At 43.6% G+C, this 20458-nt stretch overlaps 1 protein-coding gene across 1 annotated transcript in view; it reads left to right on the top strand.

Annotated features, from left to right (window-relative positions):
• Positions 1 to 426: 426 nt before the first annotated feature.
• LOC141127992 (E3 ubiquitin-protein ligase RMND5A) overlaps positions 427 to 20458 on the top strand; it is a gene marked incomplete at its 5' end in the record, with an annotated part of 50239 nt that continues 30207 nt past the window's right edge. Inside the window, 4 exons of the mRNA XM_073614996.1 lie at positions 427 to 609; positions 5236 to 5370; positions 19198 to 19298; positions 19584 to 19750. Coding sequence (XP_073471097.1) covers positions 427 to 609; positions 5236 to 5370; positions 19198 to 19298; positions 19584 to 19750 — 586 coding nt within the window. The remainder of the gene's footprint in view (positions 610 to 5235; positions 5371 to 19197; positions 19299 to 19583; positions 19751 to 20458) is intronic.

Consider the following 20458-nt stretch of genomic DNA (forward strand, 5'->3'; position numbering starts at 1 on the left):
TCTCCTACTGGCCCAGCGGCAGGGGAAGGAGGAAGAGGGAGCAGAGCTTTGACTCCCAGAAGTGGGGACAGGATCCACTATCCCCCCCCCCAAATATGGCACCGGAGGGGGGAGGAGACAAATGAGCAGAAGTTCCACTTTTGGGTGGAACTCTGCTTTTAATATTTAATGGTGGATTTACTGTTATTAAAGCCAAATAGCCTGTTCACTTTACAAGGGAACTTCCCAGAGCTTTGTGAATGTAGTGAAATGTCACTTTCCAAAGCATACACGTGCGAGGAAGGAGGAAAATGTAAAAAAAAAAACAATAACCCAAATACAGTATTTTTGCTTGCACGTGCAGAGCTTCACCTCATTCACTTTAATTCTGGGGGAAAATTACTTACAAAGTCTAACTTCGCTTAGTAAACCAACCCCTTTGTTTCCTATTGTGGTGTTCCTAAAGTGTTGGCACCTTCTTTCCTAGACCAAGATGGTGAATTATCGGGGACGTTATCGCTGGTCTTAACACAGTGTTGTAAGAGGATAAAGGACACTGTGCAGAAGCTGGCCTCTGACCATAAAGACATCCACAGCAGCGTGTCCAGGGTGGGGAAGGCCATTGATAAGGTATGTCTGTATTCTTTGTGCTTTATCTCTCTGTGGTCTGTATTAGAGCCGAACGCCATGTTTTAGTAACCTTTTAAAGGGGTTATAAAGGTTTGTGTAAAAAAAAAAAAAAAAAAAAAAAAAAAAAAAAAAAAAAAAAAAATTTTTTTAATAACAAACCATGCCATACTTACCTCCTCCTGTGCAAGGGTTTTGCACAGAGTGGCCCCCATCCTCCTCTTCTGGGGTCCCTCAGTGGCCTTCCTAGCTCCTCCTCCTTCTTGGGTGCCCTCAAGGAGAGCCGCATTCCATGGGGGCACTCATGCAGGTGCACTCCCGAGTCCTGCTGCGTCCATTGAGACAGACAACAGGACTCAGCCCCACCCCCGGCTCCGTGTCACTGGATTTAATTGACTGCAGCGGGAGCCAAATGGCTGGGCTGCTATCAGTCTATTCACCAAGGACCCGAGACATCGGCTGGATCTGCTGTGCTTGTCCCCATCGCTGGAACGATCCGGTTCAGGTAAGTTAAAGGGGAGCTCTGGGGGACTGAGGTTTTTTCACCTTAATGCATACAATGCATTAAGGTGGAAAACCTTGAGGGTTTACAACACCTTTTAACTGCTTGCCGCCCGCCCGCCTGCCCGCCCACCCACCGTCAAATGACGGTGGGGCGGTGCGGCTCTCATTCTGGGATGACGTCATATGATGGCGTCCAAGAACGCCTGGTCTCGCGGGGGAGCGCAGCGGCCGCGCCGGGTTGTTAGGACACGTTGCGACTCCTATCTCTGTAAAGGGCCGCGTCCGCTGCTCTTTAACCATGTGATCGGCTGTATCCAATCACAGCCAGTCACATGTAAACAAGGAGATCCCGGTAATCTGCTCTGTTCGCCTCACACTGACAGAATATGAGGAGAGCCGATCAGCGGCATCTCCTCACAGGGGGACCTCTAGGGATGTAATCAGGGGACATCAGTCTCCTGATCACAATAAATAAATACAGTGTCGCAAAACAGTGCCTACCAGTGGCAGCAATCAGTGCCCATTAGCGACGCCAGTCAGTGATGCCCACCAGTGCCACCCAACAGTGCCTCCTCATCAGTGCACATCAGTTAAGGCGAAAAATTACTTAGTTACAACATTTACTGAGAGAAAAAAAAGTAAAAAACATATTTTTTTCAAAATGTTTTGTCTTTTTATTTTTTACACAAAAAACCCAGCGGTGATTAAATACCACCAAAAGAAACCTTTATTTGTGTGAAGAAAATTATAAAAAATGTGTTTGGGTACAGTGTAGCATGACCGCGCAATTTGTCATTCAAAGTGCGACAGCGCTGAAAGCTGAAAAATGGCCTGGGCAGGAAGGGGTTGTAAGTGCCCTGTAGGCAAGTGGTTAAAGAGGTTGTAAACCCTTCCAGTGAAGTGATTGGCCTCAGGTGATACACAGAGAATAAACAATTAAAGAGATCCTCCTACATAAGTTGAACCTGTCCTCCCCCACCTCCCCTACCCCTGAGTGATCGTATCCATCACCATTGTGTGACATTCAGTTGGCATTTTGCTTCCCTTGGGCCTATGCTGTGTGAAAGGAGGAAAGTAGAATAGTCATAAAACCATTGGAGCTCATGCATGCTGGACATTATAAAAACACCAGTAGTTTTAGCTGTAGAATGCTGCGTAAAAAAATGTTAGTGTTTTTTTTTTTTTTTGTTTTGTTTTTAGCGTTTTGCAGCGTTTTGCAGCATTTTTCGCATTAGCATTTTTAACTATACTCCCACTAAAGCTTATGGCTCAAAGACACTAATAAACGAAGAATAAGCCGCATTTTTCAGAGTTAAAGCATTTTCCAGCTGAAAAACTCACTAGTTTTGGTGTGTGTGTTTTTTTTTTTTTTCCCAGCCAAAAAACACTGATAAAGCACCTGTGTACGTGGACACATAGGATATACATGCTGGGGAATTTACTGGCTGTAGAAAAAAAACGCCTGAAACCAAAAACAGCAGCTGTAAAAACGCCCAGTGTGCATTATACATTCTATTTAGGCAAACAAAGCATACATTTGGAAAAGCTTGTGTTCTCCTTAAGATGGCTCTCTTCGCAGGAAGTATGTCACCGGGTCATTTATTTTCATCAAGGAGTATCTTTAGCATACACCTGTAGGGTAAATATTTACACGTTGGTAAAGGAATGATAATTCTATGGTATTATTTTAGAAGTGGTAATTGCTAGTCATGTTGTCAGACCGGTATCTGTGGGCGGTACACATTATTATGGAGGAAGTATTGTGTTTGTGCCACGTGTATAAGGCCAGCTCTGTTAATGTAATCACACAATTTGCCTAGTTTATAAAAGTTGTGGAGGAGCAGCTCATAGCAACCAGATCAATCCATCCATCAGGTTATTAAAGCTTGTATGGGGTGTTGCTTTGAGCACTTTTTTTCTTTTTTTTAAATCTGCTTAATTTTTATTAGTAAAATGGATTTTTTTTTTTTTTTTTAAATTTGCTTTCTTCTGGGGTTTTAGGGTGACGAGTTACCCATTTCAGGACCTAGGAGTTTTAAAAGGCCATTGATCATGTGATTGCATATAAAGCAGAGATGAAATAAATCCTTCTATCCTTTAGACCTGGTTCAAACTGGTGCAATTTCAGATGCAACTTGAGTGCAGATTTGCATGACAAGGAAAATCAAATTTTTTTTTTCAATGGTGTCCGTTCACATCAATGCATTAGGGCTGGGAGATTTTCTTAAAAAAAAAAAAAAAAAAACTTGATTCACGATTTTTTTTTTTTTTTTTTTGTGGACACCGCGCCGGTCCCGAGGAGCTGCAGGCAGGAGTTTTTAGGCGAGGCCGCGGCTTCGGCCTAATCCGCGACGTCCGATCTCACGGACTAGGCCGAAGCCGCGGCCTTGCCTAAAAACTCCTGCCTGCAGCTCCTTGGGACCGGCGCGGTGAAAAAAAAAATCGATTTGCTTAAATTTTGAATAGATTTGACCTCTCAACTCGATTCAAGATTTAAATCGATTTTTTTTTTCCCCAGCCCTACTCACCATATAGTGATTTTGGAAAAGGTTCCTTTATGACTTTGGTGCGATTTCAGTGTCATTTTGGCCCTGTAGAATAAGGAAACCTTATCAAAGGTGCATCCATGTAGCACTACATAATCACACTAAAAGTCTGATCTAAATCGTATCGCAGCATTGTGAACCTAGCCTTACAGCTGAAGACCTCATCCTCATAGCTTCTCTTTATTAATACTAGGTGTTTATGTAGCACAAACCATTTACCTGCAAGCATGTCAAGTGTGGAAGGAAACCCATGCAAGCACAGGGAGGACATAAAAACCTCATGCAGGTAGTGGAGGCAGGTCAAGGCAACGTCCTCCTTAGCTTGCGAGGATTGATGAAGTGGCAGCGGTTACTGACAAAGTAAGACTTGTCCCTATTCACTGAAGTCTATGGGGGTTATTTACGAAGGCCAAATCCACTTTGCAGTAGCTGTAAATCTGAGGGGAAGATCTGAAATGAGGGGAAGCTCTGCTGATTTTATCTTCCAGTCATGTGCAAGCTAAAATGCTTGTTTTTTATTTTCCTTGCATATCCCCCTCAGATCTACAGCGACTGCACTTCCAAGTGCACTCTCAGTGCAATTTCAAGTGCACTTTGCACTTGTAGTTTGCTCTTGTAGTGCAAAGTGGATTTGCCTTTCATAAATAACTCCCAATGTGTCTATGCCTCACCATTTGCATTACAAATGTGGAAGTTCCCCACAGCCCCCTGTAATACTCACATGAGCCCCCTCTCAATCCAGTGATGTGCACAGGAGCCTCGGCTGTTTCGGGTCTCTCACTCATTGGCTGAGACATAGCAGCTGGAGCCGTTGGCTCCCACTGCTGTCAATCATAGCCAGTGAGCTAATGAGTGGAGTGGGGTGGGGCCGAGCCGCAACTCTCTTATGGATGCATAGAGCAGGGCTCGGGAGCGAGCGCACAACACCATTGCCCTCATGGCAAGCGACTTACTATTGGGGCACTGGTCAAGTTGGAGGAGTCAGTAGTGCCAGTGGGGAACCTGAGAAGAGGAGGATCGGGGCTGCTCTTTGCAAAAATGTATTTTAAAGCCCTCCATGTATGTGCATATGTAAACGTGTGTTGAATACGGCTGTGGATAAAAACAACTTGCAGTAAGAGTTTTTAACTGTAATCTTTGTATAGTCTGGAAGTGTTTTCGTTCTTTCAACTTCTGATGGAGTTATATTTTTGGTCTTATTAGAGACCTCCCTCAAAATGAGGCAGAACAGCTTCAGCTTCACTAATTTTGAAAGTATGTCTGTGTATCAGGAGTTGAAGCTGATCCACTTCCATCTAATACTTTTCCTGAGCTGCATTATAATCGTTTTAATATAACAGCTGATTAGAGTTACAAGCACTTTCAGGAAACCGTGTCCTTGTGACATGTACATGTATAAATTCATTTATATGTCGGTGTAAAGTGAATTAATAATGTGCAAATAGCTGTCACCTACAGAAAACCATGTATTCATCCTTTCAAATTGTCAGAACAATGAAATCTAGCCATTGGATGGATTGTTGATGAATCGTTCCTCTATAATGTCCGTATACCATCATTTTATCCTTCTTTTATTTAGAATTTCGATGCGGACATCAGCAGCGTGGGCATTGATGGCTGCTGGCAGGCCGACAGTCAGCGTATCCTTAATGAAGTAATGGTAGAGCACTTCTTCAGGCAAGGAATGTTGGATGTGGCTGAAGAACTGTGTCAGGTATGTTCATAGAACAGGACTTCTTCCTTTATTTCCTTAATGTGTGTACAGAGTATGTATAGATAAATGTGAATCCTGTTTATTTGCATGTTAATTTATTTTCAGTATCGGGCATATGTGATGATGGTGTCTGAGGGGGAATGTATAATGTTTGTGTGCTTTAGAACCACCAATGAAATTCTCAACTTCTGTCAAATTCATGCTGTAGAGGCAGACTATAGTCTCCCCTCCCAAAGTCATGTCAGGGCTGGGCTCCTGCTATTTACGAGCAGCTCTTCCTTTTTTTTTTTTTTTTTTTTTTTTCTTTCAGTGCACAGGAGCTGCTCAGCTGTTGGTTAATTACCTGCCTCATTAATCCAGCCTACAGCCATACCCTTTTGGCTATTTAAACAGCTTAGCTCATTTCTTCCTTGCCCTTGTGTGGTCTATGATCTCCAGTGTGTTCCTGTGTCTGACTTGGCCTGGCTGACTTCTCTTTCGACACCTGCTTCTGTTTTATGCTGACTTCTGGTTTCCTGACCCCGGCTCATCTGATTACCCGCTCTCTCTGCCTGGTTTATGGTTTCTGACATTACGCAAGGGCTTTTAATTCAGAATTAGTTGTAATATTTTTCCCAGATTGGATGAGCAGGACCACCGCATGGATCAGTTTGCCATAGGGTTACTAACACTCCCGATTCAAACTGCTTATCTGGATCCTCCCACTCTGGCTGCTCTGTTACAACCAGTGTTGTAAGCCATTCCTGCTGCTGCTCCTGTCTCTGTTCAGGCAGCCGCCTCTAATACTACCAATGTAAAAGATATGGCAGGTTCTGCTCCACTTCCCCAGCGTTTTGGGGGAAATCCAGCTCACTGCAGAGGGTTTCAGGTTTCAGTCAGGTTGAAATATATTTTAGGATGCTGCTCCAGACGTTTCCTACGGACAGAACCAAAGTAGGCTTCATTATTTCTTTGCTTTCTGAGAGCCTTGGCTTGGGCAAACCCTCTATGGGAGACACAAAAACCTGTTGTCCAGAATTACCTTGAGTTTGGGGCTTACTTTAAAAGGGTATTTGGTATTCCCACTTGCTCCACCTCTTCTGCCAAAAGCCTCATGTCCACTAAACTGAGTACGAGAGCTGCTGCCGACAACACAATTGATTTCTGTTTTCAGCCAGCAGAGGTTAGTTGGAACAATTGAGGATCTTGTGGCTTTTTCCCATGGCCTCTCTGATAACATTAAAGATGAGATTGCAGTTCGAGATATAGCTAGGAATCTTGAGTTGATATCGTTTGCCATTCTCATTGATACCAGACCTCTGAGAGAGACCTTCACACGTCTCGCTTCTGAAGAGAGGGCCTTTAGGAGGAGGGTGAGATTGTGCCTTTATTGTGGCCAGGCTGGTCCTTTTTTGAAGTCTTGTCCTACCTGTCTGGGAAACACTTGCACCTGAGGTCCTGTAGGGGACAGACCTTAAGTGGCGTTGTTATATCCCCAGTTACCTGAAGAATAAGCCTCTAGTTCCGGTTACGCTTTCTTGGTCTGAGTTGTCCATCGATGCACAGGCTCTAATCGACTCTGGGGCTGCAGGTCTGTTCATAGATAGTGCCTTTGTGTCTAAGCAATGGATTCCGCTGCAGCTTCGTGCCACTCCACTTGCCATTGAGGCTATTGATGGGAGACCTCTACAGCCTGCCAATGTGACTCATGAGACTGCTCCATTGACCGTGGCCGTAGGGAACTGTGGCCAGGCAGGTCACTTATTAAAATCTTGTCCAACCCACCTGGGAAACGACTGCACCTGAGGTCCTGTAGGGGACAGACATTAGGTGGCGTCTTTGCTATCCTGAAGGATTAGCTTATAGTTCTGGTTAGCCTTTCCTGGTGTGATATTATTATTATTATTATTATTTTTTTTTTTTTTTGCATCAATACCTAGGCACTAATCGATTCGAGGGCTGCAGGCTTGTTGATTGATAGTGCCTTCGTGTTGAAGTACTCAAATCCACTACAGCCTCTTGCCTCCCCACTTGCCATTTGAGGCTATTGATGGGAGACCTCTACAGCCTGCCCATGTGACCCATGAAACCGCTTTGTTGACCATGGATGTAGGAGCCATTTACCATGATATAATCCAATTCCAAGTCATTTCCTCCCCCTCCGTTTAATGGGGCCGCAGAACGGGCCAACCGAGCCTTGGAGCAGTTCCTACGTTGCTATATTTCTGACCACCATAACTGGTCAGACCTGCCTTGGGCGGAGTTTGCTCACAATAGCGAGAGAAATAGACTCCATGCTGACCACCAATGCCTACCTACCCCCTCCAACCAATTTGGGGCGAGGATCTGGCTGTCTTCCTGTAACCTCTGACCCTGTGTTCCCGCACTAAAACTGGCGTCTCTGTACATTGGGCCTTTCTGCATACTCCGTAAGGTTAACCCAGTGGCCTACATATTAGATCTTTCTTTCAACATGCGTATTTCCAATCTATTCCATGTTTTCTTAAAACCTTTTTTGGTGCGCAACCGCTGTACCACCTCGGTACCACACCCTCGCCCAGTTCAGGTTGACAACCATGGGGAATATGAGATACAGTTTTTATTTAGCTTTTTCTATACTTGCCTCGGAAGGGAGTGGAGAACTTGACAGTACAAACGATTTTTATGCCCTGTACACACGACTGGTTTTCCCGTCGGAATAAACTCTGAAGGTATTTCCGACGGAATTCCGCTCAAGCTGTCTTGCGTACACACGGTCACACCAAATTCCGACTGTCAAGAACGCAGTGACATACAACGGGACTATAAAACTGAACTTCAATAGCCAGTGCGCCACCCTTTGGACTCCTTCTGCTAATCTCATGTTAGTAGAAGTTTGGTGAGAGACGATTCACGCTTTTCAGACTCGTGACTATAAAAAATAATTCTAAACATTATTATGGAGATCTGGCTTTAAAAAAATAAAAGATTATTCATGAGATGACGAGAAATAATAAAGAAATAAGTTTGTCAGAACTCTGTGTGAATATCAGCAGCAAAACAACTTCATTATTCTAGCATTATAAAGCACAAAAGAATGCGCTGCATTAAAAGATCACAGAATTTGCAGCGTGAGAAATGTGCTATCTCCATTATAAATGCTAGTTTTACCAGACCGAGTGCTTCCGCCTCGTACTTGCTTCAGAGCATGCGTCGTTTTTGGTACATCGGAACAGCATACAGACGAACGGTTTTCCCGATAGGAATTTGTTCTGTCGGAAAAATATAGAACATGTTCTCTATCTAAGTCCGTCTGAATTTTCGACGTAAAAAGTCCAATAAGGCATACACACGGTCGGAATATACGATGAAAAGCTCCCATCGGACTTTTTCTGTCGGAAATTCTGACCGTGTGTACGGGGCATAATACTGTGAGATGACGTCTTATGTCCTTTATCAGTATTTTGTTTACGCACATATGTTGATATGCAAATCAGGATATACTACATGCTCTTTTATGGCTCCCTACTGTATGCAATTGTAGTGATATATACATGTCCCACTACTGTTGTATGACTGTAAAAACTTGTTTTACTAAACCCAGGACCCTGCATTCACTATATCTGGTCTCCCACAGTACATAGAAATGTCATTATTTTAGTAAATATAAACTAAATACCTTTTCTCATCAGCAGTATATAGAAGTCACAAAGACTGCTATCGGTGCCTGGTTAAAGCTTGTAGTAGGAGTTTTCATTCTCCTCTGACTGTAATATAAGGCTGCATGACCCCTGACCCTCTGTCTGGACAGTGCTGATTGGCCCTGTGCTGATCACACACACTCTCCAAAAAAAAAAAAAAGCAACTCTAGCAATACACACCAAACTGAGCATGTGCAGAGTGCCTCCTAGGGCTCTGTTCTATCAGCAGATGGATTGGGGACAGTAAAAGGAGGATCAGGGAAGACAGGATCAAACAGTCTTTTTACACAATGCAGAGGATTAACCCCTTAGGTTCCACAGTGGGTATAACAAGCATGCTTTACTGCATGCAAACTGATTTTACTGTTGTGGTTTTAGTAACGCTTTCGCAAGGGAAAAAAAAAGGTGCATGTGTCCTCAATTCACTAATGTAACAAAGAATTATGCTGCCCACCAGGGTAAGAGGTCTACCTTTTTGTTTCCTTGCTGGCCATAATTATTTTGATTAATTTAATTTTGTGAATGTGACTTAAAACCATTTAGTCTAATAGAGAAGGGGCATGATAAAATATGATCCGCCTTGGGTGTCAAATACTCTGGGTATACCACTTTTATTTTTCTCATGGGTTTTATTTATTTATTTTTGGTATATCTACATCTTATGCTGAGGATGTGATCGTTTTTAGCATGGTTCCCTAAGGCCCCATTCACACCTGCCAGTTAAGGGAACGTGCACAGAAATGCGTGTTTCTAAATGTGTGTCAAGGATAAAACCAATTTTAATGCCTAAGCACAATGTTGCAATTTTGATACGTGTTGGTAAAACTGTACAGTTCATTTTCTTGTTCATCTTCTTGCGCAAGGAAAACTGGCCCAAAATAGTAAAAATCCATCCAACATTTTACTGCTGCCGTAACCTTCCACCAAATAACCCAAAATAAATTCTCCTGCTCCTGGCGATTACCACATATGTGTATGTTAGTTGTTGGTACTTCTCCCTTTTTTTTTTTTATCCTACCTAAAAGACACGGATACTAACTATATATATATATATATAACTCCTGTCCAAAAAAATACTCGCCCTTTTGACACAAACACTAACCCTGGCACTGACCTAGCCACTTAACAACCGGCCCATAGCCAAATGACGGCTACAGGGCGGTTGTTTAACTCTGGGAGGACGTCCAGGGACGTCCTCCCAGAATTCTGCTCTCGCGCGCCCCCTAGGGCGTGCACTCGAGAGCATCCGTGATCGCCGGGTCCACAGGACCCGGCGCATCACAGATCCCGGTAAATGGCCGCTGATCGCGGCCGTTTACCATGTGATCGCTCCGTCAAATGACGGAGCGATCACATGTAAACAAACTGGCGTCATCTGATGACGCCGGTTCCTCTCCTCCCCCTCTCCTCCTGTGTACCGATCGGTACACAGTGACCGAAGAGGCGGATGGATGGATGGCTGCAGCGTTGTGGGCTGCATCTGTAGTGCCTACAGCGCTGCACAGAGACATCCAGCCATCCATCCATCCATGCTCAGCCATCCCTACTACTCTGCATGCCCTGCAATGCTGTGCAATACTCTGCAATTCCCTCTGCAATACCCCGCAATACTCTGCCATACCCTGCAATACCCCTGCAATACTCTGCAATACCCTGCAATACTCTGCCATACCCCGCAATACTCTGCCATACCCCGCAATACTCTGCCATACCCTGGAATACCCCACAATACTCTGCCATACCCTGCAATACCCCAAAATACTCTGCCATACCCTACAATACCCCGAAATACTCTGCCATACCCTGCAATACCCTGAAATACCCCGCAATACTCTGCCATACCCCGCAATACTCTGCAATACTCTGCCATACCCCGCGATACTCTGCCATACCCCGCAATACTCTGCCATACCCCGCAATACTCTGCCATACCCCGCAATACCCCGCAATACTCTGCCATACCCTGCAATACCCTGAAATACCCTGAAATATCCCGCAATACCCAGCCATACTCTGCAATACTCAGTGATACCCAGCCATACTCTGCAATACTCAGTGATACCCAGCCATACTCTGCCATACCCAGCCATGCTCTGCAATACCCCACAAAAATCTGCAATACTCTGCCATAACCCGCAATACTCTGCCATAACCCGCAATACTCTGCCATAACCCGCAATACTCTGCCATAACCCGCAATACTCTGCCATACCCAGCCATACTCTGCCATACCCAGCCATACTCTGCAATACTCGGTGATACCCAGCCATACTCTGCCATACCCAGTCATACTCGGCGATACTCTGCAATACCCAGCCATGCTCAGCCATACCCAGTCATACTCGGCGATACTCTGCAATACCCAGCCATGCTCAGCCATACCCAGCCTCTGTATGTGGCCAGGCTGTGGAAGTCTCACACAATCTATTTTGGGGTGTCATTTTTGGTATGTACATGTTATGTGTTAGAAATATTGTATAAATGGATAACTTTGTGTTAAAAAAAAAAAAAAGCGTTTTAACCACTTCCCGCCTTCCGTCATACGACGTCCTTGACTTTGTGCGGGGATATCTGAATGATGGGTGCAGCTACAGGCATCATTCAGATATCATCTTTTTCAGCCGGCGATTCCCTACACCATAAGAATGATCGTAGCGGCTGTTACACTGCTTGATCGTTCTTACGGGAGGCGAGAGGGGACGACCCCCCCTCCCGCCGCCCTCCGGTGCTTCTACCGACTCACCGCTACGATCGAAGCCAGGATCTTTTTTTTTTTTTTTTTTTTTTTTTTTATTTCAGGAACAGCCTAGAGGTGAGATGTGGGGTCTTATTGACCCCATATCTCACTGTAAAGAGGACCTGTCATGCCATATTCCTATTACAAGGGATGTTTACATTCCTTGTAATAGGAATAAAAGTGATCAAAACATTTTTTTTTTTGGAAAAAAGTGTCAAACTAAAATAAATAAAGTAAAATGAACAATAAAAAAAAATAAAAATTTTTTAAAGCGCCCCTGTCCGTGTGCTCGCATGCAGAAGCGAACGCATACGTAAGTCCCGCCCACATATGAAAACGGTGTTCAAACCACACATGTGAGGTATCGCTGCGATCGGTAGAGCGAGAGCAATAATTTTGGCCCTAGACCTCCTCTGTAACTCAAAATTTGTAACCAGTAGAAAATTTTAAAGCGTCGCCTATGGGGATTTTTAAGTGGTGAAGTTTGGCGCCATTCCACAAGCGTGTGCAATTTTGAAAGGTGACATGTTAGGTATCTATTAACTCGGCGTAACTTCATCTTTCATATTATGCAAAAACATTGGGCTAACCTTACTGTTTTTTGTTTTTTTTTAAAGCAAAAAACTGTTTTTTTTCCAAAAAAAACGCGTTCCAAAAATTGCTGCGCAAATATCGTGCGAGATAAAAAGTTGCAATGACCGCTATTGTATTCTCTAGGGTCTTTGCTAAAAAAACATATATAATGTTTTGGGGTTCTATGTAATTTTCTAGCAAATAAATGATGATTTTTACATGTAGGAGAGAAATGTCAGAATTGGCCTGGGTGCTCCAGAACGCCTGAAGGTGCTCCCCTGCATGTTGGGCCTCTGTATGTGGCCACGCTGTGTAAAAGTCTCACACATGTGGTATCGCCATACTCGGGAGTAATAGCAGAATGTGTTTTGGGGTGTAATTTGTGGTATGCATATGCGGTGTGTGAGAAATAACCTGCTAATATGACAATTTTGTGAAAAAAAAAAAAGAAAAAAAAAAAACTTGATTTTGCAAAGAATTGTGGGAAAAAATGACAACTTCAAAAAACTCATCATGCATCTTTCTAAATACCTTGAAATGTCTTCTTTCCAAAAAGGGGTCATTTGGGGGGTATTTGTACTTTTCTGGCATGTTAGGGTCTCAAGAAATGAGATAGGCCGTCAGTACTTCAGGTGTGATCAATTTTCAGATATTGGTACCATAGCTTGTGGACGCTATAACTTTCACAAAGACCAAATAATATACACTAATTTGGGTTATTTTTACCAAAGATATGTAGCGGTATAAATTTTGGCCAAAATATATGAAGAAAAATTACTAATTTTCAAAATTTTATAACAGAAACGAAGAAAATTTTATTTTTTTACAGATTTTTCGGTCTTTTTTCTAAAAATAAAGAACCCAGCGGTGATTAAATACCACCAAAAGAAAGCTCTATTTGTGTGAAAAAAAGGACAAAAAATTCATATAGATACAGTGTTGCATGACTGAGTAATTGTCATTCAAAATGTGAGAGCACCAAAAGCTGAAAATTGGTCTGGTTATTAAGGGGGTTTAAGTGCCCAGTGGTCAAGTGGCTAGATCAAGCTTTGATCAAGGTATTATTATTTATTTTTTTTTTTTCTCTGCATGGAATATGAGAGATACGATGATAGAAAACATGAGGGCAGGCTTCACAGTGACTGATCACTGTGGTAGCCAATCAGAGGCTATCACAGAGATCAGGTGACCCAGAATCTGGCATTCTGGGTCCCGATCGTTAGTACGGTCCCCGGGGCTCTTGATGAGACCAACAAATATGCGGTCCCACAGAAAAAAGCCCAGTCTAGTGGGGTCGCATATTTGTGTAAGGTCGGTGTCAAGGGGTTGATGACACCCCAACTGGGGACTGGGCACATTAGTTTTGCTTGCCTGATCCTCCGCTCCCGCAGGTTCCTCTGCTTTGCTACACTGGTCCCTGAAGCCTCTACTCCCCTGCGCTCTTGTGGTCTAAGGTCCTTTTGAAATGAGCCCTACATTGGAAATGAGGACCCCAAAGGACAGTTCATTGCCGGAGTATAAGGGAGCGCTGTCTGGCGTGACAGTAGAGAATCTGGTAAGTGCTTTTCCTGTCCCTGGACAGAAACCAGCAGTTAGTGATCGTAAAGTCTCGTTAACAAACTTGTTATACTTGCCTCCTCCTGGGCAGTTGGATTTGCACAGAGCAGCCCGGATCCTCCTCATCCCACTTCCCTCTTTGCTGTTCCTTGCCCCCACAGTCAGCAGCTCCCTATGGGGGCACTGGAGCTGAATCACAGCGCCGTTCTCCATTCAGACACAAAGCCCGGCCCCGCCCCCTCTCTCCCCTGATAGGCTGGCTCACTTTGACAGCCACAGGAGCCCATAGCGCCACTGCTGTGTGTCTCAGCCAATCAGGAGGAGTGTCCCGGATGGCTTAGACATTCGTGGACATCGCTGGAGTGAGATGGGGCTCAGGTAAGTAATTAGGGGGGTGCTGGGCCATCTTTAACGCAGGGCAAAAGGGGCTGCTGCCCTGGGCCCTGTCATGGTCAGGGGGCTTGCCAAAGTAACTGCCCCTTGAGCCTGCACCGCATGCAAATTGGGGTCCCCTGATAACCCCGCCGAGCACAGAAAAACATTGCTCTATTCCCCGGGCAGCAGTGTGGGGGGCAGGGCCAGGAGCTCTACTGCAGCTCTGACCCCGCCCCATGCAGCCTGTATGCTTGGAGCTGAGATTGGTGTAGGAGCGCTGAGAGCCCCGCCTCCAGACCTCTTCGAAACCCGCCCCCAGACCTTTGAGAGCCCTGCCACCGGACCTCCTGAGGGCCCCGCACCTGGACCTCCTGAGGGCCCCGCACCTGGACCTCCTGAGGGCCCCGCACCTGGACCTCTGAGAGCACCATCCCTGAATCAATGCGAGTGGGTGGTGAGCCTGGCTGGCTAGGTAGGTCTTCTCCCCATAGACTGCTTGTTGACTGTTATCCTAGCCCTGACCTGTTTATGACCAGTATAGCTGTAAACTGCTGATAGGTAAAATTTTATAATGGTTACTTAGTTGATCACCTCCTGTACTCTGGTTATCTGCTGTATTAGATTTGCAGTCTCTGGTCGTCTCCTGTATTAGATCCGCAGTCTCTGGTCGTCTCCTGTATTAGATCCGCAGTCTCTGGTGGTCTCCTGTATTAGATCCGCAGTCTCTGGTCATCTCCTGTGCTAGATTTGCAGTCTCTGGTCATCTCCTGTGCTAGATTTGCGGTCTCTGGTCATCTCCTGTAGTACATCTCTCAGGGAGCAGTAATGATGTGCAGTAACCTATAGCAATGAATGAGGAAGCAGAAATTATGTGTTGTAACCTCTAACAACCAGCCAGTGATTGGTAATAATATGCTGTATCCTCTGGCAACCAATTGCAATTGCTGCCTGATCTGCTGCAGTAAACCGATTTTGAGTCTTATGCCCTGTACCCACGGTCAGACATTGATCGGACATTCCGACAACAAAATCCATGGATTTTTTTCCGACTGATATTGGCTCAAACTTGTCTTGCATACACACGGTCACACACAGTTGTCGGAAAATCCGATCGTTCTGAACGTGGTGACGTAAAACACGTACGTCGGGTCTATAAACGGGGCAGTAGCCAATAGCTTTCGTCTCTTAATTTATTCTGAGCATGCGTGGCACTTTGTGCGGATATGTGTACACACGATCGGAATTTCCGACAATGGATTTTGTTGTCGGAAAATTTTATAGCAAGCTCTCAAACTTTTGTGTCGGAAATTCCGATGGAAAATGTGTGTTGGAGCCCACACACGATCGGATTTTCTGACAGCAATCTGACAACCGTCAGAAAATCCGACCGTGTGTACAGGGCATTACTGCTATTTTGTTATATGTCTAAGAGCGGTTGGGGGGGCCCAAGAAAATGTTTGCCCAGGGCCCAGTCAATATTAAAGACGGCTGTGCTGGGGTGGCTGATACACACAAGGTTTTTTTATCTTAATGCACAGAATGCATTAAGATAAAAAAAATCTGCCCTTCTCAGCCACCCTGCTAGGAGGGTCTTTGTTTCTTCTGAATTTGTGTCTTAAACCTTTTTTTTCTCTTTGTTTGAGAATAACAAACACCGGCTAAAGTTCACTTGGCTGCAGCCTAATTGCAGTCAATACTGCTTGTGTAATAAACCACATTACACATTGTTGTTGGGCAAAACTGCAAAATCTGCGTGAGCGCCGGTTCACATTAGAAGCGGCACGACTTGCAGGTCGCCTCACCGAGGCGACCTGCACACGACTGCCGCGGCGACTTGCAAGACGACTTCTGTATAGAAGTCTATGCAAGTCGCCCCCAAAGTAGTACAGGAACCTTTCTTCTAAGTCGGAGCGACTTGCGTCGCTCCGATTAGAACGGTTCCATTGTACAGAACAGGAGGCGACTTGTCAGGCGGCTAGGTCGCCTGACAAGTCGCCCCCGTGTGAACCGGCTCTGAGTGTGTGTGTGAAATTTTATATAAAATGTATTTATTTTTTTTCATAGTTTTGTAGGCTCTACAACTCTCACACATACTAAAAATTATACATATTTATTTTTTTTCAATTAAAGAAATGTAACAGAATGTTTGGTGTTTTTTTTTTTTTTTTTTTGCCTAAATTCATGAAGACGGTTTATTTTATGTGCAACGTTTTACAACAGAAACAAAGAAACCTTTTTTTTTTTTTTTTTTTTTTTTCCATTTTCATTTGTTTCCTTTTTATATTGTTTCCTTTTTATATAGTAAGAAACACAATGTTAATTAAATACCACCAAAAGAAAGCTATACATGCTGGTCTCACTTGGTTAGGGCTAGATTTAAGCTGGGGAGGAGCTATAAGCACCGATCTCCCTGTATACTTCATTTTTCAATAAAGCAGCTGACAGCCAGTTCTCCTCCCCCCGCTGCTTTCAGCTGCTTTATTGAAATCTATACAGGGAGATCAGTGATTTTAACTCCCCCCCCCCGGGCACTGATCACCCCTGACTGTCCCCCATATCCTCCCCCTCTGTCCTCTATCTGTCAGGATTGAGAGCGGAGGAAGAAGCCCGTAAATATGTCATTTACTGGCTCCTTCCTTTTTCGAATGCAGTCAGAGATCACTGACTCTGTTCATTCATAACTGTCATTGAGCATCATAAACTGTCTACGATGCTTCAGTTTAGAGAGGAGCCACTATCTTATCTTCATCATAATAAAAAGCACAGATACCGTCTTTTTTTTTTTTTTCTTTTTTAAATAAACATATCATACTAACCTCCACTGTGCAGTTCGTTTTGCACAGTGTGGCCCCAATGATCGTCTTCTGGGGTCCCCCAACGGTGCTCGCGGCTCCTCCTTGCATCGGTAAATCCCCCTGGGAGAAGCGCTCTCCCTGGGGGTTACCTTGCGGGCTCGCTTCCAAGTCCAGCATTAGCGTCCATTGACAAAGAATCCTGGACTCGTCCCGGCGCCCACGCCATTGGATTTGATTGACGGCAGCGAGAGCCAATGCCTGCGCTGCTATCAATCTATCCAATCAAGAGCCGAGAACCCCATGCAAAGAGGTACAGTGCATCTCCACCGAGGGAACGAATGTGCTCAGGTGAATAAAACGGGGGCTGGCGGGCCGGTCAGTGTCAGAAGTTTTCACCTTAATGCATAGGATGGATTTAGGTGAAAAAACGCGAGGGTTTACAACCCTAATGACATGATAGATATTTTTTGCCGCAGGAGCGAAGCAACGTGACCACGGCATGTAAACACCCCTGTCCAATGGCATTACGGGGGTGAGGGGGGCTTAGAAGCAACTCCCCAACTGCATGTCTAAGCGCTAGAGCTGCACGATTCTAGCTAAAATGAGAATCACGATTTTTTTTGCTTAGAGGATAGATCACAATTCTCTCACGATTCTCACGGCGTAACATCTTTCACATTAAAACAAAAAAAATTGCGCTAACTTTACTGTTTCTTTTTTTTTATTTATTGAAGTGTATTTTTCCCCAAAAAATTGCATTTGAAAGACCGCTGGGCAAATACAGTGTGACATAAAATATTGCAGCAATTGCCATTTTATTCCCTAGGGTCTCTGCTAAAAAAAAATTAAAAAAAAAAAAAATATATAATGTTTGGGGGTTCCAAGTAATTTTTTTAGCAAAAAATATTGATTTTAACTTAAGAAAGAAGTGTGAGAAAAAGATTTAGACTTTAAGTGGTTAAACTTCCTGCATTTACACGTTGTTTAAAGCTTGGAAGATTGCCCAGGTTATTTGTTTACACAGAGAAGTTTATCCCTTTGATCTAAGAAGGAAGTTAGATACAATGTTTCAAGTTCTAAACTTGGCAGACTGCCTGGATGTTTTCTTTTGACAGCTAAGTGAGCAGATAATCTCTCCACTTGTTTATATGAAAGAATCGTCAAACTCAGCAGGAGAGATCATCAGGGGAGGTGAATCGAGATCACGATTTTTTAAGGATTAATTGTGCAGCTCTACCAAGCCCTAAACCTCTAGATTTGCAGCAGCATTGGGAGCTGGCTATGTTTACTACTTCAGTTGACCATTGAGCTTGCTAACAGTTTTGCAGGAAGCATGAGTGGACCTGATAATCAGCCCAGTGGCCTTGCCCTCTTTTGGTATCAAGTTTCACCTCTGTCATAACTCTGTGAAATACCAGAGCCTTTATTGTCCACTGAAGTTTTGTCAATTGACAACTGAATGACGGGGTGGGATTGGTCAACAAAAGGTTGAGGGTTATAAACTGATTTTAGGCATCGAGGTCCTATGTACAGCATAGATCTAGTATCCAAGAGTGGAAATAATCAACATTTAGTAATCACTGGTCCCTAGAGAAAACATGAGTGTTTATATTATATGGTGCCACAGATCAGAAATTAATAATGTATACTAGAAGAATGTAGAACAAGAAGTGACTGAGCATGCTAGACCCTATGGGGATCTGCCTCTGTAATCATCACACCAGATTATAAATCAACAGTTGGCACTTCGGAGCTCCTTACCCCCAGACTGATTCATAAAGGATATGGACAATATTTTTCTTGATCTTTACAAATAAGCAAAGTCACTCACAGGTTCATTGTCAAAATCTTTCAGGGGCTCATTTCACTCCCTCCTTGCAATGTCCTCTTTCTATGGGGTAAGAGAAGAAATCGCTGTGAGAAGGGTTTAGATCAATCCACTCCACTGAAGGATTTTGACAGTAAACTTTGCTTCTTTGTAAAATTAGCAGAAGAGATTGAAGGTATCCTGTATGAATCAACCTGGAGGAAGCAGCTCTGATGTTCTTACGGTTGTGATAATAACCTATGCTAATACTTTCCAGCATGTTTTTGGCTTGCTAACTTTGACTTTTTTTTTTCTCCTTTTCAGGAAGCCGGTCTCTCTATAGATGCAAGCCAAAAAGAGCCATTTGTGGAACTTAACCGAATATTGGAAGCATTGAAAGTTCGAGTTCTCCGACCAGCCTTGGAGTGGGTATTTTATGAATTTGATGTATAGCACTTATCAAGTCCATATGATAAATGTTGCTTCTAAAATAGTTCTATATATTTCTTAAATATATTGCTTAGTTCTTTTTTATTTTCTTTTGCCAAGCTCTTTTATGTGAATTGTAAGCTACACCCCCCCTTTTTCCAAAGAAAAGAATCATCCAGTAAAGTAACTTTAAAAAAAGGAGAAAAAAAATCTACTTTCAACTCTGTTTCCAATAATCCTCCAATTACATTTTTCAAAGTGCTCCATTTTTTTCTCCTCAGGTGGGCAGTGTCAAACAGGGAAATGCTAATGGCTCAGAACAGTTCATTGGAGTTCAAGCTACACAGGTTATACTTTATTAGTTTATTGATGGGTGGAGCAGCCAACCAGACGGAGGCGCTGCAGTATGCCAAAAATTTTCAGCCCTTTGCTTTAAATCATCAGAAAGGTAAATATGTAATCCCAAACTCATTCCTTGTGTTATTTTCAGAGCTTATTTAAAGGACTTTCAAACATGGATGCACACTTGCTTACATGTGCTACAATATAAAGTGCTTATGCGCTGCTATGTAAATGATCTATAAAGTAAAATGTAAATGAACTGCTGAACCATTACTGCTGTACCACTCAAAAAAACAAAACTCTATCTCTATCATCTCTATCATCTCTATCTACAGTGGGGCAAAAAAGTATTTAGTCAGCCACAAATTGTGCAAGTTCTCCCACTTAAAAAGATGAGAGAGGCCTGTAATTGTCATCATAGTTATACTTCAACTATGAGAGACAAAATGTGGAAACAAATCCAGACAATCACATTGTCTGTCTGATTTTTGAAAGAATTTATTTGTAAATTATGGTGGAAAATAAGTATTTGGTCACCTACAAACAAGCAAAATTTCTGGCTCTCACAGACCTGTATCTTCTTCTTTAAGAGGCTCCTCTGTCCTCCACTCATTACCTGTATTAATGGCACATGTTTGAACTTTTTATCAGTATAAAAGACACCTGTCCACAACCTCAAACAGTCACACTCCAAACTCCACTATGGTGAAGACCAAAGAGCTGTCGAAGGACACCAGAAACAAAATTGTAGACCTGCATCAGGCTGGGAAGACTGAATCTGCAATAGGCAAGCAGCTTGGTGTGAAGAAATCAA

The sequence above is a fragment of the Aquarana catesbeiana genome, linkage group LG01 (genome assembly GCF_042186555.1).
Source record: "Aquarana catesbeiana isolate 2022-GZ linkage group LG01, ASM4218655v1, whole genome shotgun sequence".
NCBI classification, from domain to species: Eukaryota; Metazoa; Chordata; class Amphibia; order Anura; family Ranidae; genus Aquarana; species Aquarana catesbeiana.